Here is a 24,876-nt window from a genome sequence, read left to right on the forward strand (position 1 = left end):
AGTAAGTGCTGTACATTATGTTGACTAATCACAGGTCCACTTGTGAGTTAGCATCAGATGTCAAAGGATGCGTGTCAAATTGATCAGCGTGAGTTAGGTCTAGAAAGTGAGGGAAGAAATTTAGAAGCTGTAGCTCTCAGTATTTAGTGGGAGCTAATGAGAGTACGGAAATGAGTGGCTTTGGGAGGAAGTGGTAGCTGGGCTTTGCATGAGCTGCTTATTTTATTGACTATTCATCATCTATATGTGTGTTTGGGGAGTAGGGATACACGCAGTCAACCTCGCTTCATTATCCATGAATATTGATAAATGACAGACTATTCAAATAAGATGTACACGTCTAAATGAGGATTTAGATCAGTTTGTTTCAAGGCTCCTGTTTTCAGCGTCTTCAGAATCTATTCCGTGATGCACTGAAGTGAGTGTTTCTGTCATCAGTGCGTCAGAGTCACCGACTCATAGCATCTGCTTGTCTTATGGTGACGTTTGAAAATATCACATTATTGCTGCATGAATGAAAATACTGAGCCCTTTAAAATGCTTCCCTCCGAAAGCTCAGTATAAGCCCACGTGACAGGATGACATGCACTTTGTGTACACTTTGTTGGTATGGAAATGTTAGGTGCCATGGGCTCTCTGTGTTACCTCTTCTGGGTACCAATGCCTTATTATTTGTTTTCCTTTTATTCAGTCAAAGTCCTAATAGTTGCCCTCACGTTGGTGTTTCCTACAGGCTGTGGAATGGGAGTGTGATGAAGCAACCAAGAAGGCCTGTTACAGCAAAGGCAAGTCCCAGGTAAGGAGGACGTTGTTATGGGCGTATCATCACTAACTTGGAGGCCGGTATGTAGAACACTTCAGTATAAAGGTTATTCCTGATTATGATGCCATGGAAACTGACAAATGAAGCAAGATTGAAAATATACACACAGGAAATTCTCAAGGTTCTACCATTCGAAAGTAAGATGAACAATAATCAGTTGTTAGGATTCAGAACATAGCAGATCTAATTTGCACTCCCAGCAGATCTAATTTGCCCTCCCAATCATTAGAATGAGACATGAAATTAATTGGTTATGATGTTATTTAGAAAAATATGGACCTGAATTTTGAAAATACTGTTTTAATTCCCCCTAATCATTCCTTATGGACTTCCTGGATGGCTCAGTGGTTCAAATAATCTACCTGCAATACAAGAGATACAGGTTTGATCTCTGGGTTGGAAAGGTTCCCTGGAGGAGCAAATGGCAACCCATTCCATTATTCTTGCCTGGAAAATTCCAGGGACAGTGGAGTCTGGGAGGCTACAGTCCTTGGAGTCACAAAGAGTTGGACACAACTGAGCAAATGAGCATAGCACAGCATAGCAATCATACCTTGCAGCTCACTCCAGGAAGTGATTATATAATAAGTCTAATTATTAGATCAAAAGTGATTTGAGATTTTTTAATAATGCATCTTAACATATCTTTAAAATATGTTTAACATATTTTAAAATATAGGGCCTTCCCTAGTAGCTCAGATAGTAAAGCATCTGCCTGCAAAGCAAGAGACATTGGTTTGATCCTTGGGTTGGGAAGATCCCCTGGAGAAGGGAATGGCAACCCACCCCAGTATTCTTGCCTGGAGAATCCTAGGCACAGAGGAGCCTGGCCGGGAACAGTCCACGGGGTTGCAAAGAGTCTGACATGACTGAATGAGTAACACATGCATCTTTAAAATGAGCTCTCTCTCTCTGCCTGTCTCTGTATGAATATCTACATCCTCAAGTTCCCAAGGGAAGATTATCGCTAAGGTTGAGACACAGTTCTTGAATTCCTGTGCACATCACAGGTCTTGCTGTTCAGTCACTCGGTCATGACCCCACGGACACGCCAGCACACCAGGCTTCCCTGTCCTTCACTATCTCCTGGAGTTTGCCTAAACTCATGTCCATTGAGTCGGTGATGCCATCCAACCATCTCATCCTCTGTCATCCCCTTCTCCTCCTGCCTTCAATCTTGCCCAGCATCAGGGTCTTTTCTAAAGAGTTGGCTCTTTTTGCCTCAGGTGGCCAAAGTATTGGAGTTTCAGACCTTCCAATGAATATTCAGGGTTGATTTCCTTGAGGATTGACCAGTTTGATCTCCTTGCTGTCCAAGGGACTCTCCAGAGTCTTCTCCAGCACCACAGTTCAAAAACATTAATTCTTCAACCTACCTTCACATAACTGGTCGGCTCAGTAAGAGGCCTGAGTCCTTTTTTCGAGGAATTTTATATTTCAAGAAAATCACGCTGGATCATCCTGAAGGAATTCTTCTGCAGTTGGTCCATAAGCTCATGATGTTTCATTCTGTCGAAAGAAAGTGAAGTTGCTCAGTCATGTCCAACTCTTTGCAACCCCATGGACTGTAGCTTGCCAGGTTCCTCTGTCCGTGGGATTTCCCAGGCAAGAATACTGGAGTGGGTTGCCATTCCCCTCTCCAGGGGATCTTCCCGACCCAGGGACTGAACCCGGCTCTCCAGCATTGCAGGCAGACTCGTTACCATCTGAACCACCAGGGAGCATTCTGTTAGTGATCGTCTTACCGTATTGGAATGTGGCTCCTTCTGATGTGAATCACACGTAGGGTAACAGAAGAAGCAGACGCAACAGTGGCAGAGAGGGCTTTCTGTGCAAAGTGTGGTCCCAAGGCCAAGAGCTTGGGGGATATACAGCAAATGGAGAAAAGGTGCTGGTGAAGTAGCCTCACGCCACCTGTGTTTGTCCAAGACTGTTCCGTACTTTATTTTATCCAGTTTCATCCCCTGTTTTTTTTTGTCTTTTAAATCAGCACTTCTGAGATACATACACAGAGGCAGGTTTCAGCACACTTAGTCATTCAGTTTCCCAAAACTGACGAAAGAGCTAAAAAGAAGGAAGAGGAGGAATTAAATGCCATCTTAGCTAGAGAAACACTTGGAGACATTAATAAAAAAGCAGAAGCTGCTGAAGGCTATTTACTGAAAGTTATTTAACCTCAAAAATTCCTCCGAGATAAGTCATCAGAGACACAGATGATTTAAAGGTAGCACCAAGTTCCAAAGAATCAGAATAGCGTCTCTTAAAATTCCCCCCAAAATAAATGAATCAGAACATAGTAAATTTATTTAACTCTATAATAAATTCAGTGGAATTTGTGTACATTATGTATAAAGCTTTTGAAAAGGGGCTTCCTATGTTTTTTCTCTCTACCCTCTAACACTTACATGTTTGATGGGTGGATTCCTGGACTTTTGCTCCTTACTCCTTGGCACACAAGAAATTCTTCGAGGAAGATCCTCTGTACTGAGCAGTGGAAAGGGTGGAATCAGATCAGCTTGGGTGTGAGGGCTGGAAACACGACTTTCTTTCTTCTAGCAATGTCCACTGATGGGAAACACTGACCGCTCTGGGCATGGTTCTCAAGCCAATGCTGTCCCTTTGTCTGGTGACACTGGTGACCCCAGGGTCCTTGGACTTTTTATCCCTCTTCAGTTCAGTCACTCAGTCGTGTCCAACTCTTTGCGACCCCATGGACTGCAGCACGCCAGGCCTCCCTGTCCATCACCAACTCCCAGAGCTTACCCATACTCATGTCCATTGAGTCAGTGATGCCATCCAACAATCTCATCCTCTGTCATCCCCTTCTTCTCCCACCTTCAATCCCTCCCAGCATCAGGGTCTTTTCAAATGAGTCAGCTCTTCTCATCAGGTGGCCAAAGTATTGGAGCTTCAGCTTCAACATCAGTCCTTCCAATGAACACTCAGAACTGATTTCCTTTAGGATGGACTGGTTGGATCTCCTTGCAGTCCAAGAGACTCTCAAGAGTCTTCTCCAACACCACAGTTCAAAAGCATCAGTTCTTTGGTGCTCGGCTTTCTTTGTGGTCCAGCTCTCACGTCCATACATGACTACTGGAAAAACCTTTCACTTGTCCTCTTTTCCGTCTTTATTGCCTTGTCTTTGTCTTCCTCTAGGACTTGGGATCTTTCTCCTCCTCTTCCTGCTTTCTGGGGCTATGATACACCCGTGAGCAGCACTAGTCAGCTTTGGGAAACCTAGCCAAAAATCCTGTTGACACCTGCATGTCCTAAGACTTGTCTGAGAACATGTATAGTTGGTAGCCCTGGGTCTGGGGGTGGCTGTGCCCTCCTCTGCCTCTAGGGCTGCATCCTAACCCTTCCCCACCGCCCTTGCTATCATTCCACCCTACCTCCCTCTCCCGTCTCCCTGAACTTGTGTGCCTCCTGTCTGGGTATTCCTGCCTCACCTGGCCCGCCCTACCCTCCATCTCCAGCATACCCCACTGCATTGCCTCCCAGTAGCCATATTTCCTGGTCATGTTAATTACCAGGCTGCATGTTAATTACCCAGCCCCCCACTCCTCAACCGGGCCAGTGGATCCATGTTGATCCCAGCCTGTGGTGGCTGCTCAACTCTACTCCACTCCGGAGTGAACAAACGCAGGGCCCTGCATCTGGGCTCTGCTCTCAGCACTCGTGATGTTGGGGCCGGATCACTCCCCACTGTGGAGTCTTCCGTGTTATTGGTGGATGGATAACATGATCCTGGCCTCTACATGCTGGATGCTGGTGATTCCTCTCACCCATCAGCACAACAAAAAATAACCAAAAATGTCTCCAGACATTGCCAGACTATGACTCAGTTGAAAATTCTGGCTGTAATTCCCCAAGATGGGAAATATATTGACAACTTTTACATGGTCTGTGTTAGATTTTACTCCCCCTAAGAGTCCTTTCGTATTTCATCTCGATCTTGCTTGTGTATTCATTTCATGGACTTTAAAGAAATCACAGTCAATCCTTTTTGTCTCTGTGGACTTCAGTCTCCTGCGTGTTACAGGAGAACGTCCAATTACTTGATCTAGCCGAGATTCCTCTTGCTAACAGTCTATGAGTCTTTCATTTTAAAACAGTCTTGTGGTAACCTTATACTAGTAGATTATTACTCCTCGGGGTGCAGAGTTGCTTCTGCTGAATCAAAATTGGCCCATATTTCGCCCTAAGCTGTGATCATTGGTTGTTTGCTGCTTAGAAATTAAGCAAGTAAAACCCAGAGCACACACCGTAAAGGCCGTCTTTCATGCTCCTCAGGAAGATACTTTCAATTCACAGAAGGAGTGAATCATTATTATACGTAATTGAGGCTTGCTGATACACAGAAAGAAAAGGAGCAAAACAAACGTTTTCAAAGGAAATCATACCTTTGCGTTCCACATGTTTCTGGTTTTAATAGGCTAAGAACAATGGCAAACCTCAGTAATTAGAAACTGATTCAAACTGCGTTTGTGGATGGAGGTTGTTGGTTTTTTTTTCTTTTTTTTAAGATGACTATAAGACAGATGAAGATGAATTTCAAAGTGGCAACACTGTGGGAAAGAGAAACTGCATGTTTTTTTAGGTTGCATGAAGTATGCTGATAAACTCACAGACAAGTTTTGAGCAACCTGAGCTTGCTTGTAATAGAATTCGGTTTTGTAGCAGAGCTGTGTGTGGTGAAGTTCCCTGGCACAAAATGATATGATAGGATTAGGAAGGGAAGAACCTAGACCATGCTGCTGGGCTGGTCCAAGGGTAGTGAGAGCAGAGGGACCTCCCAGGCTCCTCCTTTTTTTCCCCACTAGTTCCTTTCTCTTATTTAGCCTCCCTGTTGCTTTGTTAAAAGACCTGAGCCCCGCTCTGGGAACCCAGAAGGGGAGGAAATAAACCACCCCCCAAGGCTAGTCTCTGAACTCTAAGGTCACACAACCCTAGTTTCCCTGTGCTGACGCTTCTAGAGCCCAGATCAGAAAACGCTTCCATCGAGTTCCTTTGACTAAAATATAACATCTATTAGGGGGAGTGGAATGGAATTTGGATTTTCTTAGTCGCCTGGAGCTTAGAAATAGGAATTCAATTATCTTTTGGTCTGTGCTACAGTAATATGAAAATTTTACACACAGATTGACAGTTTCCCCTCTCCCTGAAAGAAAAAAGAATAAGGCAAAATGTGACATCTCAAAAATGAGAAAAATGCCAGCCATTTTGAGTGAACTCATTTTTTCCTGCCCTAAGGAAAAAAAAAAAAAAAAGAAAGTGGTCTGTGCGTCTCCACATAATGCATTTTACTGTAGCAACAGGAATGTGGAGTATGGGTGAGGGGGCTGTGGCTGTGGGGGTCGTACCATCCATGCCCAGTCTGTTCCCTGGATAGAACATTCCTCCACGTGCTGCAGGGGGTGGGAAGAGAGAGGACGCATTCCCTCAAGTTTCCCAGTGTAGTTGGGACCAGCCTGAGCATCATTTCATGTGCAGCCTTTTAAGGTGATCACTGAGGGACTCGGGGTCAAGAAAACATCGCCAGATCTTTGGTTCGGGCCCATTTAGCAGAGAAGGGTGGGTGGAGACTGCCAGTTCTTCGTGAGCTTTGAATTTGGTTCCACTTAAACTTTTCCAGCTCCCTTGGGAGAAAGGGGGTGACTTGGCCCGAAAGGATCTTAAACATTGCATCTACGAGAAAGGGAGGGTGAACTCTTGTGTTGTTTGCGGGGTCAAAACAGTTTTCTAATAAAATCTGTTGTCATTCGTTATTTTTGAAACACCGTTATAGAATCTGGCTTCTAGAACTATTTAGATGTGTTTGACACAAATATTATTTTAAACGTAAATAGTCAGTTCATTTGTGATCCAACAAGAGCTCTTTGTCTGCTTCGGGTCATTATGTCTAAACCAAAGTCCTTCCCACCATGACCTTTAACAGCTTTACAAAGGAAACACAGCCGATTATTAAGGGAATAAAAGAGCTCCTTTATGCACGTATTATACTTTATAATTTTCGAAAGCTTCTTGTTTGTGATCTCATCTCAGTATTTTAAACACCAAGTTCCTAGAATGATTCTGCTGGTCAGTGGGAGAGTTTGGACTAGAATCCAGTGTTCTGTGCATTGTCCCCCTGCTATATGCTATAGTTCTGCTTCCTGGATGTCAGACTCTGCTCCTAAACAGGTTAACTCCAGAGGAGAAAAACAAACCACCATCTTGCCTGGGAACCTGGTGATGTAGGGGTAAACAACACTTTCATCCAAAGTGCCAATGTTTAGAGACCTGCGAGTTAATCAACGAAGGCGGAACTTTACAGTACTGCCTTTATTCTGTATTCTTTATTCTTAATTGTTCCAAACACGGAAGATTCTTTCAGATTGGATGCTAACAACCTGTGCAGGTCACACACACCAAGTTTTGGTTTATAAATACTTCGAAAATAACTTTTTTTAAAATGAGAAACGGGGGAAAATCCAAGCAAAACAGAATGTAAAAAAAAAAAAAACAACACAAAGAAATGGAGGGGCTGACTGGGGACACACGGGCACACAAAGCCCTTCCCAGACAGCATGGTCTTCTGGGATGAGCGGGTATTCTCAAGGGGCCTGACGACCAGAACATACTTTTTACTAATGGAGATAATTTGGTATCATCTTCCCTCACATATTTTTTCCAAGATTTTTTTTTTGATAACTCGCTGAACTTGTCCCTCCGCTCTGACATGTGTCAGTATCCAAATTATCACATCCCCAACCATCTTTCTGGTTCTCCAGCAAGTCTGTGACGGGCCTTCAAGATGGTTATTGACCTGCAGGCTTCTTTGTGCTTTTTCTTTGGGGGAGATGAAGATAAATACCACATGTGGTATCTTGATTGTTTCTCTTCCCATAATCAGTGAGAGAGCCTCACTTTTCTTCAGTGGGTCTGTAGGACTCAGCCATGAGACCACCCCTTTCAACAGAAACAATTCTCTTCTAATAACTCACCCTTGCCCCCAAGTTCATGGTGACGTGACTGTCTCTAGCGCATCAGTCTCCTGCTTAGGAAAACCAACAAAATGTTCCTCTTACATTGTGACCCAATTCTTGAAAGAGGTCTAAAAGCAGCAGCAGAAACAAACAAACTCTCACCCCCAAAAGTCTGAGCTGTTTGTAATTTTCTCTCGTTCATTATTACAGCATCGCTGCTGAGTCTTCTGTCCACTCCAGCCAGCCAGAGTGCTCTGAGCCCTGTGTTCCCCGAGACATCTCTCTGGAGCCCCTTCATTTATGCGGTTAGGGCTGGTGTTCCCACCATGGCTGTGATCCGGTCTCTGTGCCCCTCTGCTCTCAGCAGCTGTGCACCCTCCTCTATGTCCTTGGAACCAGAGCTCCCAGAGCCTGGGAAAGGAGACCGATGCGCCTTTTTGAAGTCTGGTTTTGTTCTTTCTCTTTAGAACTCTTCTTCCCTTTCCCCAGCTATAAAAACAAAGCAGAGCAGAACAGAACAAGCCTCCCCAGCTGGCGCACCTTTCTTATTCAGTTCAGTCGCTCAGTCGTGTCTGACTTTTTGTGACCCCATGGACCGCAGCATGCCAGGCCTCCCTGTCCATCACCAACTCCCGGAGTCCACCCAAACCCATGTCCACTGAGTCGGTGATGCCATCCAACCATCTCATCCTCTGTTATGCAGTTCATTTTTAATGTATTTATTTGTTTTAACTGGAGGATAATTGCTTTGCCATATTGTGATGATTTCTGCCATGCATCAGTATGAGTCAGCCACAGGCATGCATGTGTCCCCGCCCTCCTGATCCCCCACCCCAAGCCCCTCCCCATCCTACCCCTCCAGGCTGTCACAGAGCACCGGCTTTTGTCTTCTGTTTAATAGTTAATGTCCATCTTTTATTCTCTCCTTTTTTTCCTCAAAGTACTTCAGATTAGCAGCCAGTGCTAATTGGTTACTATTATTGTTAATGGTAATTATTAGGTTGGAGTAGGAAATGGCAACCCACTCCAGTACTGTTGCCTGGAAAAGTCTATGGACAGAGGAGCCTGGCAGGCTACCGTCCATGGGGTCACAATGAGTTGCCACAACTCAGCAGCTGAGCACAAACAAGGGTCCACCTTAATCCAGGTTGATCTCATCTCAAAATCCACAATCAACCTGGAGAAGGAAATGGCAACCCACTCCAGTACTCATGCCTGGAACATCCCTCAGAAGGAGAAGCCTGGTAGGCTACAGGCCATGGGGTCTCAAAAGTGTTGAATATACCTGAGCGACTTCACTTTCACTTTTAGTAATGTTAGGTAAATTATCTACCTTTGATATTTCACTTTATGTTTAGAAAGCAGATTCAAGTGTTTTAGCTCATCTTACATCCACAGCTAGGCCATGCTGCAGGCTGAGTTACGGCAAATCAATGTTTCTTGGAGACTGAGGTTCTGTTTCATTGAAGAGAGCATCTCTGCACCATTTAATCCAGATCCTCCTGACTGAGGAAGCGTGTGAGTCAAACCATTGTGTCAGTACGCAGCATCTTCTAGGTCCAGGCACTCGGTCAGTCCCCATGTCCTGTTCATCTGCTGGAGCCTGGCTTTGCCCTCTCACAGCTCGCACTGTGGTCCAGGCACAGAGTGAGGAGGGGCTGACTCATGGACGTGGTTTCCTTACCTGTCTGCACTCTCCTGCCTTCACTTGCCTCCACATGGCTTCCTGATTGGTCCTTCAGTAACAAACATCAGATCAGGTCAAAACCACACGCAGTGAAAATATAAACTGGCCCCTTCATGTTCCGAACACAAAGTACAGTCACACTCACTGCCCAGACGCACCTGGTCCCTGCCTAGCATCCCAGCTTATGCGGCGCCTCCTCTGTTCCCAGTGAAAGCACCGTGCTTTCTCCAGCACAGTCCATTCTTCATTTTGAAAATGTCTTTTCCCTTCTTCTCTCGCAAAAATCCTGCAAGTGCCAAGTGGCACCAGATCCTACTCTTCCTTTGAAACTGACTTTAGGTGTCATCTCCTCCAGGAAGCCTTCCTTCACCTCCTCCCTTCCCCTCCCCTGCCCTCTAGAATTAGCAATATGCTGTTCTCCTGTGCTTCCTTAATAGAGTGTGTGGACAACTCCATGTATTTTAATTTTGTGCCAAGGGCCTCCATGCAGGCTTCCGTGGTGACTCAGATGGTAAAGAGTCTGCCTGCAATGCAGGAGACCTGGGTTCGATCCCTGGGTATAGAAGATAGCCTGGAGAAGGGAATAGCAACCCACTCCAGTATTCTTGCTCAGGGAATTCCATAGACCGAGGAGCCTGGTGGACTAGAGTGCCTGGGTGCACAAAGAGTTGGACTGAGCAAATTGCACACACAAGGGCCTAGATTGTGACTTCTTCCACAGTCTCTACCACAGAGTATCTAATCAGTAAATTCTTGCTGGTTGAATGAGGAGCTTTATAACTGAATGTTCCTGTACTACGTTGACCATGCCCCAGATATATATGTATGTTTTGCAACCATAAAAAATATCCACTCCCTTAGCATGGGCTTTCATCCCTCATTGTTTACTTGTTATAGTTGTATTTTACTTTTTTACCAAAAAATCAAAAATGTTTATAGATTCTTGCTGTACACAAAGCAGTTTAAGAACGTCATCTGAAACTTGCTTTGGTTGTAATCAGAGCTTCGCTTGTGACCCTCGTATTTGGAGAAGCATTCACCATGGTTTTTTAAGCTCCTGGGCAAGATTCCTAAACTGCTGTTTCACGAGCCGCTCTAATAGTTTCCTTTATTTGTTTTCCTACCATACGTCAAAGGCAATTTAGAGTTTGCACTGTTATCAGATACAACACAAAATGAAACTGCATTCATCAAAAGAAGACATATGCTTTGAGATTTTAACTGAACATGTATTAATCTTCACAGATATCCTCTATTGAGCAAGTGTGCAGACGAAGGTAAACTATTTAGGATTTTTGTTGTTATTTTTTGGTCAGTATCTGAGAGGAGGTTGTGTGTTGGGTTTAGTGGTCAATTAACTTTTAATTTATTGAACAGACAAGACATCTTCGTATTCACCTTCCTCTTGAGCTCAGGCCTCTTAATCCCTTATTTTGTGTTTTCTTTTTTTGTTGTTGTTTGTTTTCGTTTTTCAGGAAGAATGTCAGAACTACATTCGGGTACTGTTGGTGGGTGGTGACCGGTTATTCACGTGTGGGACCAACGCTTTCACGCCTGTCTGCACCAACCGCACGGTATGGCTTCATGTGGAGTTTTGATAGATTTTAATGCCAGGAAAACCCAAACAGCCTATTAAAACACCACTTTTAAAATGTATTGCTATTCTCCAAGGAGTTGCATTTTAATTCAAAGCATGTTTTGTTAAACTGAATAAAGACTTGATGTATTTTTTTATTATACATGTTATATAATAAGCTTGTTTAATTAAATTTAAATATTCTTTGAAGCTATTTCTACCAGCTTTGTTCTCAACAGTGACCCTAAAGATAATCCTAAACGTATTATTTTTTCTTATCCTGCTTCATTGCAGACATAGTGTTAAGTATTAAAATGACCTAAAATCACAATCAAAACAAGAAAATGCAATTTAGAATTTGGATAAGAAGTGTGTTGAAAAATTAAAGCAACCTAACAAAGAAATGGAACCCTAGGAAAAATAAAGTTATTACCCACCCTCTTTCTCTTTCTTTCAACCTGTCATTATGAGCAGGGAACTTTTCTGTATCCAGATCTCATTCCTATAGAATTGCAGGGTTCTCAGAGCACACGTGTAGTCTTCCTAATTTGGGATATTCATTTGCTCTTCCTCAGGGAACAAGAAATGATGAGGAAATCTCATTATATTAATTTCCTGGTTACACAATTTCTCTCAAAGGCTGAATTAATCTTCCCCTTTTACTATTCATTATTTTCAAGTTAACATTCAGTTATTGGAACTAAAGAGAGGAGGATGATGATGATAAGAAGTGATGCTCACAGAGACAGCCCTAGTATTGTGACCTGTCCAGCAGTCCTTACAACAACCCAGTCACTTCACCCTCACATCCACCTGGCCTGGTGGTTATCCTTTGGGTCATCATTTTGTAAAAGAAGAATCTAAGGCTTAAAGACTTTAAGTAGCTTACCTGGGTCTACACGTGTGATAAGGGCTTCCCTCGTAGCTCAAATGGTAAAGAATCTGCCTGCAGTGGGAGACCCGGGTTCAATCCCTGGGTTAGGAAGATCCACTGGAGAAGGAAATGGCAACCCACTCCAGTATTCTTGCTTGGAGGATCCCATGTACAGAGGAGCCTGGCGGGCTACAGTCCATAGGGTCGCAAAGAGTTGGACATGACTGAAGCGACTAAGCACGCACATGTAATAAAGCAGGCAGGGTATCTGAACCGCTGCCTGACCCCTCTGCTTTCTTAGCTCTCAGGTGAGAGTAGAGAAGAATAGAGTGGAGATCCCCTCCTCCAGCCACACAGAGGACTTTTCTCATTCGGTGATGGTTCAGTTTCTCAAATGCAAGAGTCCTGCGGATTGACTGCAGGACACTAAGTTGCCTCTCGGAACACTAAGATCTAACGCCTTGGAAATCTGAGCTCCGCGGTTGCTAAATGTCCAGACATTACCCATGAACATAGTTTGGGCTAGTCACACAACTTTAATCCACTTTTGTTGATAAACCTGTACCTAACTTCTCTTGCAGTTTGTACTTCTATAAACAGTGAAGTTGAGTTTTGTAATATAAGTGGGCAAATTTGTATTGCCTTGTGTTTTATGATTAGAAGGCATAAATGATAGTCTTACTCCGTCTTTGCTGAGTATCCAGCAGCCTGAGGTTCATTCTCAAGGGCTGATGAGAGATTGATTGCCGCATTCTCTGACAGTCCCCACAGCATATTATTCTCATCGAATATGTGGACGTCTGGCCCATGCTATGAGCCCCAGAGAGTTTATAGTATGTGCTTCATTTGCAAGTTGGGCAGATCTGATCCATTAACAGTATTAAAGGGGTTTCATGGTGGGGGGGATCACTGACTTTTCTCTCTTGTCCTGACTCCTAGTTGAGTAACCTGACGGAGATCCATGACCAGATCAACGGCATGGCACGCTGCCCCTACAGCCCCCAGCACAACTCCACAGCCCTGCTCACGGCCGGTGGGGAGCTCTATGCCGCCACGGCCATGGACTTCCCGGGACGCGATCCCGCCATTTACCGAAGCCTGGGCATCTTGCCCCCGCTCCGCACCGCGCAGTACAACTCCAAGTGGCTCAACGGTAAGTCTTACCCTCCCACCCGGCTTCCCATCTCACTGGTCTATGATGCCCTCTTCCGTGGTGCTCAGAAGCAAGCTATCACAGTTTTCAAAATAAAACGATTTCCTCCTTTTCTAAAGGAATCAAAATGTAATTTGTTTTGTTCTTCGATGTAGAAAGGCATCAGAGGGCTCATTTCCAGTTAGGAAGAGAAACGATCCTCTCAACACTGTAGGACATGGTAACATAGGGCTAATGCTGATCTAAGCGTTCATCAAACTTCAGCTGCTTTCTCCTATTATTGTTTGAAGTTCAGGAAATCTGATGTCATGTCACTGACGTCTATAGACTCGTGTGCATTCTTTCTTGACTTCTTTACTGTATCCCTAAAAAGCGAAGTTTCTAGTATTGCATGAAATTTTCAGACGACTGTGTAAAAGAATGTATTTGGCTATAGGAAGCTTGACAATTTTTTTAATTAATTATTTTATTTTATATTGGAGTGTAGTTGATTTACAATGTTGAGTTAGCTTCAGGTATAGAACAAAGTAATTCAGTTACACATATACATATATCGTTTTTTTTTCAGATTCTTTTCCCATATTGTTTATTACAGGGTACTGACTAGAGTTCCCTGTGCTATACGGTAGGTCCTTGAGTATCTAGTTTACAGGTGTGTGTGTGTGTGTGTGTGTGTGTGTGTGTGTGTGCGCTCAGTTGCTCAGTTTTGTATGACTCCTTGCTATCCCATGGACTGTAGCCCTCCAGGCTTCTCTGTCCATAGGATTTCCCAGGCAAGAATCCTGGAGTGGGTAGAGCTATTCCCTTCTCCAGGGGATCTTCCCATCCCAGGGCTTGAACCCTGGTCTCCTGCACTGTAGGCAGATTCTGGAATGAGTGGCCATTTCCTCCTTCAGGGGATTTTATAGATAGTAGTGTCTGTATGTTAATCCCAAACTCTTAATTTATCCCTCCTCCCACCTTTCTCCTTTGGTAACCATAAGTTTGTTTTCGAAGTCTGTGAGTCTGTTTCTGTTTTGTGAAAAAGTTCATTTGTATCTTTAGATTACAGGTACTTTGACCAAAAATTTTTTTAAGGTATCAAGTCTTATAACCAGGAGGTCGGGGTAGGTGTCACTGGAGTTGCTCACTTCAGTGGCTCAGGAATCAATAAGCCCCGAGTCCTTTCACCGCTGTCTCTGCCACCCACAGCCTGACAGGTGGTCCCCAGGCTGGCTCTGCTTTCAGGCGCAAATTCACAACTACCGTCCCAGGTCCTGCACTCAGACAGGACCATATCCGGGGGAGAACCGCATCCCTTGTGTCCTTTTTTAAAGACATCAGGAACTGCCAGAAGATTTCCTTCAGTCCTGGGCTAGAACCTGGTCACTTGCTCACTAAATGAGGGGAAAGTGATTCCAGCCTCCCAGACTGAAGTTAAAGTTGGCCATGTACTGAGACGTGCCAGCTGAAATCCAACCCTCTGAATATGCGTGCACTCGCGTGTGAATATGGTAATACACTCACATGCACACACATTGGCAAACACGATGTTGTGTATAGATACATGCACCATATGTAATCCATTCCCTCAAGCCTTTGTTTGATGGTTTGCATAAAGATGAGCTCTTGTAATTGTCCTTATAATATTTACTGTTCTGAGCTTTCACATTCTACAAAGTTGTGCTGACTTCCACCAATAAAACCTCATGATGTAGATCAAAGTTTCTAGACCTCAGCACTATTGGTGTTCAGGGCCAGATAATTCTTTGCTGGGGGTGGAGGGGGCGCAGAGGTCGTCCTGGTTATTGTAGGATGGTCAGCTACATCCCTGGCTTATACCACTTAGATACATTAGCATGCCCCACCCCCTGCATCATGACAACAAAACATTTGTTCAGAAACTTGCAAATATTCCTCGGGAAAATTATTGCCTGTCATTGAGAAATTTTGGTTTAGAATGATCATGTATGCTATTTAGGAGTACGGGGCTTCCCCAGTGGTCCAGTGGGTACAGAATCTGCCTGCAATGCAGGAGACTGAGGTTCAATCCCTGGGCAGGATGAGCCCCTGGAGAAGGAAATGGCAACCCACTCCAGTATTCTTGCCTGGAGAATCCCATGGACAGAGGAGCCTGGTGGCTTATAGTCCGAAGGGTTGCAAAGAGCTGGACATGACTGAGAGACTAAGATAGCACAGGTACATACATAACAGGAGCATTTTGTAAAATAATACAGTCAAACCAGCCATCACAATTTGCCTTTAAAATACTCCCTTTTAGAGAAAAGCATATCCTCACCCAGTTTCTTCAGCAAGTTGAGTGGCTCCATGTGCTTCCAAAGGGCAACGTGAATTGCTTTCCCAAACTGAAGCAGTAACCAGCTTCCCTGTATTAACACTATTTCTGTTGAGCTGGTTTCAGCTGAACCTTTTGACTCTACAGATGGTCTTCTTTCTGCTCTACACATTCATCTGTGTAGCTTAAAGTTCTTTCTTTTCATTTATTGATTTTTCCTGTCCAAGTAAAATTCCAGTTAAAAATCAAAATGAGTTCTTCCACAACCATAAATATTGCATTTAGACTTTGCTGCAAGCAAAGTAAAAAGTAATTAGGAGCACAGTGTCTTTCTTTTCCCAGAAGTGACACCCTGAAGAATATCTTGGAAAAATCATTCAAATTATAGCATGAGTTATAAGCGCTGTTTCTTTGTATGTATTTCTAGGCAGATCAGGAACTCAGATTCTGCTAACTCTCTGGGTGGAACCTCTTCCATCTGCGAGTCAGGTGGGGGCCTAAGTAAGGACAGTCACTGTGGGCATGTGTGGCCCAAATCAGAGATGACGCTATCCAACCATGGACATTGCAAATCAGCCCAAATAAACACAGTGAAGCCGCCACTTGGCTCACAGGGTCATCATAACCCCCATGGCACTGAATGGCCAGCCTTCCTCAGAGAGCGATGCCCCGCCCCACCAGGAGGCCCCCAGTCCCGGGCAGAGAGCCCTGACGTCCCAGGTTCCTGTGTGTGCAGAATTCATTCCCTCTCTGTGTATTCTTGGGGCACTTTGCTCTGTTGAACTCTGAGATATCATTTCTACCTCTCGTTGGCCCTGGTTTTCTGCTCTGATTGCTCCTCCATCCAGCATGGATTCTGGTCTCTGACCCCAGTTAGCTCTGCTTCCATTGCCCCATGGAGCCTGGACATTTATTCTCACTGACCTAACTGGAGTCCACACTTGGCATCTGTTTGCACTTAGACCCGACGCCCTGTCTCTTTTCTTTCTGCCAAGCGCTGGAGTAATTGTCTTCCTTTACTGGAAGTTATTGCCTTACCTATTGTCCCTTCTTTTTTGCCATATCCTTAAATTTTTCACACTCTGGTGATAACCATCATCTCTTAATATAAATGCTCGGATCTCCTCCCTTGTCAGTGAGACAGAAACAGAGAGACACAGTGAAACTAAAAGCACCCTTAGTTCTGCGTGTCCAGGAACTCCTGCTCCCTGTGTGATACTGCTTGTGTGCCTGCTCAGTCGCTTCAGTTGTGTCCAACTCTTTGCAACTCTACTGTGTGATATTAGTGACTTAGCAGCAGCAGCAGCAGCAGGGACTCATTAAATGATGCTCTTACGTTCTTCTTCTAAGTTTTCAGCTGATGGAAGATCAGGCACAGGAGTTAATCAATGATCGTCAGGGAGTTGGATTTGTTTGTGATAGAGCTGAGCGAATGTACTGGAAACTCTCAGAGGTGGTACCTTAAGAAGATGCAGACCATGAGCTGCTGAATGAAGAGGCGCTGCCTTCCACATGGGGTTGGCAAGCAGCTTCCTCAGCATCAGGCTCCCATCTGGGGAAGTAAAAACCCAGCGTTTTAATTGAAGATGCAGTTTCCATAAACTCACTCAAAGGAAGTACAATCACAAGGTGTATTACTTGCAGATCCCAGAACGCGGGCACCAAGAGCTGGGAGAGGGCAGCCCTCCACCCCAGGTCACCCCAGGAGACAGGAAGCAGGGTACCAAGTGTGTGTGAACTGACAAGGTCCTTTGGGCAGAGGTCATTACCTTTTGTTGGGCTCAGTGACCATTTTAAAAGGTAAGCGATGGAGACTTTAGAGGTGGAAAGACCTGCCGGTCAAGCAGTACTCACCCCTCAGGGAGCTGAATTGTCTCAGTTCTTGATTTCCTCATCTGCGAACTGGAGATAACTAGTCACTGGACCTGGAAGTTCTGATAATAAAATGAGACCATGTAGAGAAGGCAATGACACCCCACTCCAGTACTCTTGCCTGGAACATCCCATGGACAGAGGAGCCTAGTAGGCTGCAGTCCATGGGGTCGCTAAGAGTCGGACACGACTGAGTGACTTCACTTTCACTTTTCACTTTCATGCATTGGAGAAGGAAATGGCAACCCACTCCAGTGTTCTTACCTGGAGAGTCTCAGGGATGGGGGAGCCTGGTGGGCTGCCGTCTATGGGGTCGCACACAGTTGGACACGACTGAAGCAACTTAGCAGCAGCAGCAGAGATAATAAATATTAGTAGCAAATAGCTGATTATAAATAGATGTAATGACTGTGAACTCCCCAGTGCCTGATACAATATCTGACTTTAGAGCCAGAGAGTAAATACTTGTTGGCTGAGTGCACCTGGGGCTGTGGCTCCTGATTACTGACACCTACCGGCCTCCTGTCTCCTGTCTCTCCTGACTGACCGTCTGCCTCTGAGCTTTCCCCACTCCACTCTGTGCTGGCCTCTCCTGGCCATCCTGTCTTGCTGCAGCCATGTCCAAGTCCCCCAGGTACATTCCTGGCATTGCCCAATCCGTGGTACCCCCAGGTGTCAACAAGACCCAAGGACCCTGGGAGACCACCACTCAGCTAACAGCTGCTCACATATTATGATAAGCAGAGCTCCCATCTTTGTTTTGGACATTTCCCCCCCCCCCCCCCCTTTTTTTTTCCTTTGGCTAACATTTCTCTGTTGAGGAAGGGAAATTTTATCAGCAGGGGAGGTGTGGAGGATGGTACCTCTGAACCATGGTCAGCAGAATTTTTGATTTCAGATCCACTGTTGTGATTAAATATTCTGTAGGATAATTTGCCTGTCCACGGAGGGAGTATCTTTCCATGATTGGATTAATTAAGTCATAGAGGGGACATGCATAGCATGACCAGTACAGCAGTCACATACATTTTTCATTTGCCTCTGCCAGTCCTGTGCCAGGCGTCTTCCTTCTCAGCCTCCAGCCAGCCAACAGCCAGATACCAACCGACTCCATCTCCTCAGGCTGCACCTCCAGTGGCAGTTTCGACAGGGGTGGTGTTTGCTTCATTTGTTTCCTAGCATTGCTGGAACAAAGTACCACAAACTGGGTAGCTTAAAACAGAAATGTGTCTTCTCAGAGCTATGAGGGTGAGAAGTCCAAGACCAAGTTGTTGGCAGCCCATGTTCTTTATGAAGACTGCAGGGGAGGACACTTCCTCACCTCTTTAGCTCTCAGCATCCCTTGGCTTGTGGCAGCATCACTCCAGTCTTTGCCTCTGTTCATGCAGCTTCTCCCCATGGCCCTGTGTCCTCATTTGGCCATCTTTCATGTGAGAACACCAATCGTACTGGATGTGAAAGTGAAAGCCGCTCAGTCGTGCCCAACTCTTTGCAACCCCATGGACCATACAGTCCATGGAATTCTCCAGGCTAGAATCCTGGAGTGGGTAGCCTTTCCCTTCTCCAGGGGATCTTCCCCAACCCAGGGATCAAACCCAGGTCTCCAGCATTGCAGGCAGATTCTTTACCAGCTGAGCCACAAGGGAAACCCAAGAATACTAGAGTGGGTAGCCTGTCCCTTCTGCAGCAGATCTTCCCAACCCAGGGATCGAACCAGGGTCTCCTGCATTGCAGGCGGATTCTTTACCAACTGAGCTATCAGGGTAGTCTATTGGATTAGGGGGCTACCTTATGCCAGTATGGCTTCACCTTTACTAATTACATCAGTCATGACCTTGTTTCCAAATAAGGTCACATTTATAGAAACCAGCGTATCTTTGGGGGAGGGGCGGGGGGATACAATGCGACCCGTAACAGTGCCCTAAACAGGAAATACTCAAATGTTGAAATCTTAAACTTTGGTGTTGCATTTTCCAGTGACACTCTATTTCTGTGCGGCCACTAAATCCTCTGGCCACTCAGTGCATTATCCTCCTCACTCTTGGCAAACAATGTTGCCTTCTTGTTCCCAATGGGCATCAGAAGTCATCGAGGAGGGCTCAGGGGACGGTCCTCTTTGCCCAGGGTTGAGTTGGCCTGCACCTCTCTCCACCTTCCGTGCTCCAGAGTGCTGGTGCAGAGAGTCTGTCCATCTAAGCCTCTGCTTTATCTGCTGTGCATCCGTCCTCCAGCCCACGTCTCTGGGGAAGGAGTCCCTCTCTCCTAGGCAGCATTCTGATGTGGATTTCATCTCACATATTCTCTCTCTGAATCACTCCCTCAGTGGGCTGTAGAGAAACCCTGGCAACAATGAGCACTCTGACCCTCCAGGTCAAGAGAAGTGCAAAGGATGCTCTTCAGGACGTGGGAACATGTAGATAGACCATGACAAGTCATGACCCTTCAGCGACCCCAGTCTCTGGGGACCCCCTATACTTCAGGGGCCCTCTTCTAGGCCAAGGGTGGCATCAAGATGACCAGGGTGATGTCCTGCCAGCCTACAGAGAGCCCTGAGGAAGGACCTGCAAAGCCTCTGATCTTCCCCTCACCCTTCCCCTTTGTTCTTGTTCAGTCATTCAGTCATGTCTGACTCTTTGCGACCCATGGACTGCAGCACGCCAGGCTTCCGGGTCCTTCAGTATCTCCCGGAGCTTGCTCAAAGTCGTGACCACTGAGTCGCTGATGCGTCCAACCCTCTCATCCTCTGCTGTCCCCTTCTCCTCCTGCCTTCAGTCTTTCCCAGCATCAGAGTCTCTTCCAGTGAGTCGGCTCTTTGCATCAAAGGACTGGAGATTCAGCATCAGTCCTTCCAGTGAATAGTCAGGGTTGATTTCCTTTAGGATGGACTGGTTGGATCTCCTTGCTGCCCCTCCCAGAGACCCAGCATCCCTTCATGGTATAGTTTCAACAACCTGCGCTGAGCAAGCTAAGTGCCCTGAGTCTAATACCAGAGTTCCAGGCACATGTCTTCTGACACCACCAACACTATGACTGTCCACCAGTGAGCAGCCTCCCGGCTGCACCTTTGCAAGACCTGCGTGGTGGCTGCGCCATCGGCTGTGAGCAGGGCTGATGAGGAGAGGAGAGCAAGGCTGGCTGTGGCGCCTTCCTCGGGCTTCCTCTTTCCTCCCTGTGTTATCTGGCTTTTCCTGCTCTTCCGCCCTGAGTCCTCTCCTCTGCCCACATGCCTTCTAGGTGTCCTTTCAGCAGGAGCGTGCAACTCCCTTCATGTGACTCTGCCCTCCTCAATGGACTCTGTCCCACACACTGTTTATGCTTTTCTGACTTCCCCTGAGTTTTGCCTCTTCCCTAATTCCTATGATTCTGCAGCTCCAGTCACAGTTTTAGCTTCCCTGAGAACTGGTGGGTCCCTTTCATTCCTTCCTCGTGGTCGATGTGCAGGCTTGTGTTCATCGGACGACACTGGAGCTCGTGGTCCTTCTCCTGCTCAAGAACCTCTCAAGTCCCCGTTTCACCTGCAGAGAAGGTGGAGGCACCACTGGCCGGCCTCCACTGCCTGCCTGTCCTCACTCCTGCCCACCCCTTGCTCCTTCTGCTTTAACCTCTTATACGCTGCACTCTGGCCCTGGCCCTTCCTCTTTGCCAGGGATCAGCATTATCTACGAAGGGCCAGAGAGGAAACACTTTATCGTTTGCATCCATATGGCCTTTGTTGCAGCTTTTCAATGCTGTCATTGAAGCATGAAAACAGACACGGCCATTGTGTAATCTATGCTGTGTGACTGCGGCCCCGAAATTACAAGATGCTTGCTCCTTGGAAGGAAAGTTATGACCAACCTAGACAGCATATTCAAAAGCAGAGACATCACTTTGACAACAAAGGTCCGTCTAGTCAAGGCTACGGTTTTTCCAATGGTCATGTATGGATGTGAGAGTTGGACTGTAAAGAAAGCTGAGCGCCGAAGAATTGATGCTTTTGAACCATGGTGTTGGAGAGGACTCTTGAGAGTCCCTTGGACTGCAAGGAGATCCAACCAGTCCAACCGAAAGAAAATCAGTTTTGAATATTCATTGGAAGCACTGACGTTGAAGCTGAAACTCCAATACTTTGGCCACCTGATGCAAAGAGGTGACTCATTTGAAAAGACCCTGATGCTGGGAAAGATTGAGGGCAGGAGGAGAAGGGGTCGACAGAAGATGAGATTGTTGGATGGCATCACCGACTCAGTGGACATGTGTTTGGTTAGACTCCGGCAGTTGGTGATGGATAGGAAGGCCTGGCGTGTTGCGGTTCATGGGGTCACAGAGTCAGACACAATTGAGCGACTGAACTGAACTGAATACTGTGTGCTCACAAAACTTTATCTATAACCAGTGGGTAGGTCTAGCCTGTGGTTTATAGGATGCTCGCCTCTGTACTATCTGGAGAACTCTTTCCCCAAACAGTGCATGTAGCCAATGGCTTTAGTTCTATCTAGTCTTTGATCTGATGTGGCTTCTAAATGGGACCTTGGCCCTGACCATCTTATTTGACATGACCCCCCCTCCCTGCTTCATCTGGGGCTTCTCTGGTGGCTCAGATGGTAAAGAATCAGCCTGCACTGCAAGAGACCTGGGCTTGATCCCTGAGTCAAGAAGATCCCCTGGAGAAGGGAATGGCTGCCCACTCCAGTATTCCTGCCTGAAACCCATGGAGAGAGCCTGGCAGGCTACAATCCAGGGGTCATAAAGTGTCGGACAAGACTGAGTGCTTGACGCTTTCACCTTCCCTCCTCCATTAAGCCCTCTTGATTCGCTTAGCTGTGTTCCACTTCGATCCTCCTTCAGTACTTGTCTCCTGTCCTCCACTGAAATGAAGCTTCTCCGGTGACCATGCTTATTTCCTTTGGCCACTGATGTATCCCAGATGCTTTCAGCATTAATGGGCTCATAGGAAGCACACAATACATCATTTTTTAACAAGTGAGTTAATAGATGAGTAGTTTACATCTTTGTTTTCCCCATCCATGAGTGTATGAATTCCTTGAGGGCAGCGTTTAGATGGGATCAGTTTTTGTGCGCTCAGCATTTCATGTAGTGACTGAAATACAGTTGAGGCTCCATCTGTATTTGTTGAATGAGTTGAAGATAAGCACATTTCATAAGCAACAGAAATATGAATTTTGTTGTTAACAAAGAGAACATGTCATTGTTAGTTGTAAGCCAGAATTTAAAACATAGAGATTTGTATGTTTGAAATGGATGCGGGTCTGGACATTTAAAGAATCTTCCTTTGCCATCTCATTTCAACTCCCACTTTTAGACATTATGTGTTTCGTCAGTTATCAAAGGCAGCATGATCAATTGGATAATGTTCTGGCAGAATTTAAAGCATTGAGTTATATGTTTGGTTGTATAAGTTTCAAAATCAGATTTTTTTTCTCTGTGCCAAAATCACTCTTAAAGCAAATTTATGTGTTTAGAGAAATACCTTAACAGCCTTAGTGCATTAAAATACTAATCGTTAATAACCCTTATTAAATGATTACTGTAAAGCAGGATAATAAATGTTTCATAGTCGATGCTTAAAATAGAGAAGCTGTAAAACTTGCCTTTAAGAAACTGGTAATCAAATTGGGGAAATAGTCAACCCATGAAAAGGGGGAAAATAACATATCCACATTAATGTTGTACTAATTGAGTGTGTGGGTTCTGAGGGAACTGCTTGCTTGCACATGAACTGAAACCTCGGAGAGAACATGAAAAAAGAATCTATCAGTGAGCTTTATGAACTCAGCATGGACATCTCCCAGGGCATAATCTCACTGGGACCCAGCACCCTGCTTCTTTTCTTTCTTGGAGACAGCATCTGTCTCTCTCCTGGGTTCTCCCACTATTTCTGCAGCTCCCTCATTCTCTGAGAGTCCAGCCTTGACCTCACTGTGAAGGAAAACACACTTGAAATCCCTAGTTTCGTTTTTATGACCTATTGTGTTTCTAGTTTAGACAGCTCTTTCTGTAACCATCTCAAGCTCTCCTGGTTTTAAATACTTTATTGATGTTACCCATGTATTAAATAGACTCTTTGAGGTCTTTAAAATACAAGATTAACCTCCTAGTGATTAAAGATAATTTACTTGGAGAGAGAAAAATCCCTTCTGTGCTTAACTCTAAGGAGGAATTGTTTCTGCTTATCATGAAGACAGGTGCTTTGTGGAGCTTGGCACTTCTTCCCGGGAGCAGACACCACTTCTTGGGGATGCAAACATGGCTGGGATAGGGTGACCCTGTTGGTTTCCGTCCTGGGGACCGTGAGATCACTTTTGGCACAATCTATACAGTGCAGTCCCCAAAGGTGTAAATCGGCTGAGTTAGGCTCTCCCTGCACAGACGAGATTTGCTAAAGCAGAAAATTCATGAGTGGAGGCAGAGTTCATAGAACAAGAAAAGCAAAGACAAGTAGGGCCTGAAAATGGAGTCTGTTTGTTTTAGGAGATCTGTGGTGTTTATCAAGGAAAATAAACTCGGTAAAACCCAGAACAAAAGACATGGATGTGTAGTCTGCAGCTGAGTTTTGTGATTTTATCAGATGGCTTACAAGGGGTGTCCTTGTGAACTGTGGACTCTGTTCAGCAGTGCAGCTGAAAGACTAACCCCTGACTACTGACTCATGAAGTTTCAGCTTGTTAGGGTGATGGCATGTGGACTTAGAGCTTGGGAGCAAAGTCATGTGACATGGGACACAGCATGACCAGATGCCATTTGCTAGTTTTCAGGCTTAATCAAGCCAATCAGAAGGCATTGTGGGCAGATGGTCTACCTTGAGGGGGATGGCTGTATCTTGGAAATAGTGTTGTAAATCAATTCTGATTATCTTTATAAAGTCAGAAAAGAGTTTAAATAAATGGCCTCCCTGCATATCATCTGCCTGTCTGTGCACCTGCTGGAGTCTCTGGTACATCCAATTATTTTTCCATGCACAAGGAGTGGTGACAATGACTATTTATAACTTGCCAGGTAGATGGGAGGCTCCATTTCTTCTGGAAATCTCCGTACAACACCCCCCACCACCACCACAAAAGAGATGGCACTGTCTCCATTTAGAAATGAGCAAGCTGGGTCAGAGGAATCAGCCTCCTGAACCAGGGCCACATGGCTGATGCATGTGTGAACTAATAATTGAAGACAGATCCTCCTCCCTCTGTAGGTTCCCAGCCTCCCCTTTGGTTAATTGACTTCTTGGGAAACACCAGCATCATGAGCTGCCCCCATCTCTCCTCATATGTCCAGATTTTTATGCACAAGCTACCGTAGTAGAGCAATATGGAGACTGTGGACATCGTGGCCGGTATTTTCTGGACTGGTGAAAATCTGAGAAAGGAGGTGGAATGAGCTGGGGTTATTAAACCCAAGGCATAGATGTCTGTAGGATTATTTAGCAGAGCTATTTATGTGTGCAGAAGTCTGGTAGGTGACAGGAAGGACCCAATTCTTGTGGTACTCTCTGAAAACAGTGGCGTGTTCTGTCCTGGTCCTTGAGCACTGAGTTCCTGAAAGTTGGGCAGTCACAGAATCCCTTCAGGTGAGTGTTGCAGGGTCTCCACTTGCCAATAAGGCATTTTGTCACCAAACTCAAGTTTGGCCGCTTGCCCCTCAAGAATCCAATCCT

The 24,876-nt window shown here is 45.4% G+C and overlaps 1 protein-coding gene across 4 annotated transcripts in view; it reads left to right on the forward strand.

Annotated features, from left to right (window-relative positions):
* The window catches only part of SEMA5A (semaphorin 5A), a 557,148-nt gene that overhangs the window by 344,429 nt on the left and 187,843 nt on the right, over positions 1 to 24,876 (forward strand). For all 4 annotated transcript variants that reach the window (XM_060400273.1, XM_060400274.1, XM_027980170.2 and 1 more), the window contains 3 exons: positions 734 to 796; positions 10,954 to 11,052; positions 12,868 to 13,081. In XM_060400273.1, coding sequence (XP_060256256.1) covers positions 734 to 796; positions 10,954 to 11,052; positions 12,868 to 13,081 — 376 coding nt within the window. The remainder of the gene's footprint in view (positions 1 to 733; positions 797 to 10,953; positions 11,053 to 12,867; positions 13,082 to 24,876) is intronic.

Source organism: Ovis aries, chromosome 16 (assembly GCF_016772045.2).
Source record: "Ovis aries strain OAR_USU_Benz2616 breed Rambouillet chromosome 16, ARS-UI_Ramb_v3.0, whole genome shotgun sequence".
Lineage (NCBI taxonomy): Eukaryota > Metazoa > Chordata > Mammalia > Artiodactyla > Bovidae > Ovis > Ovis aries.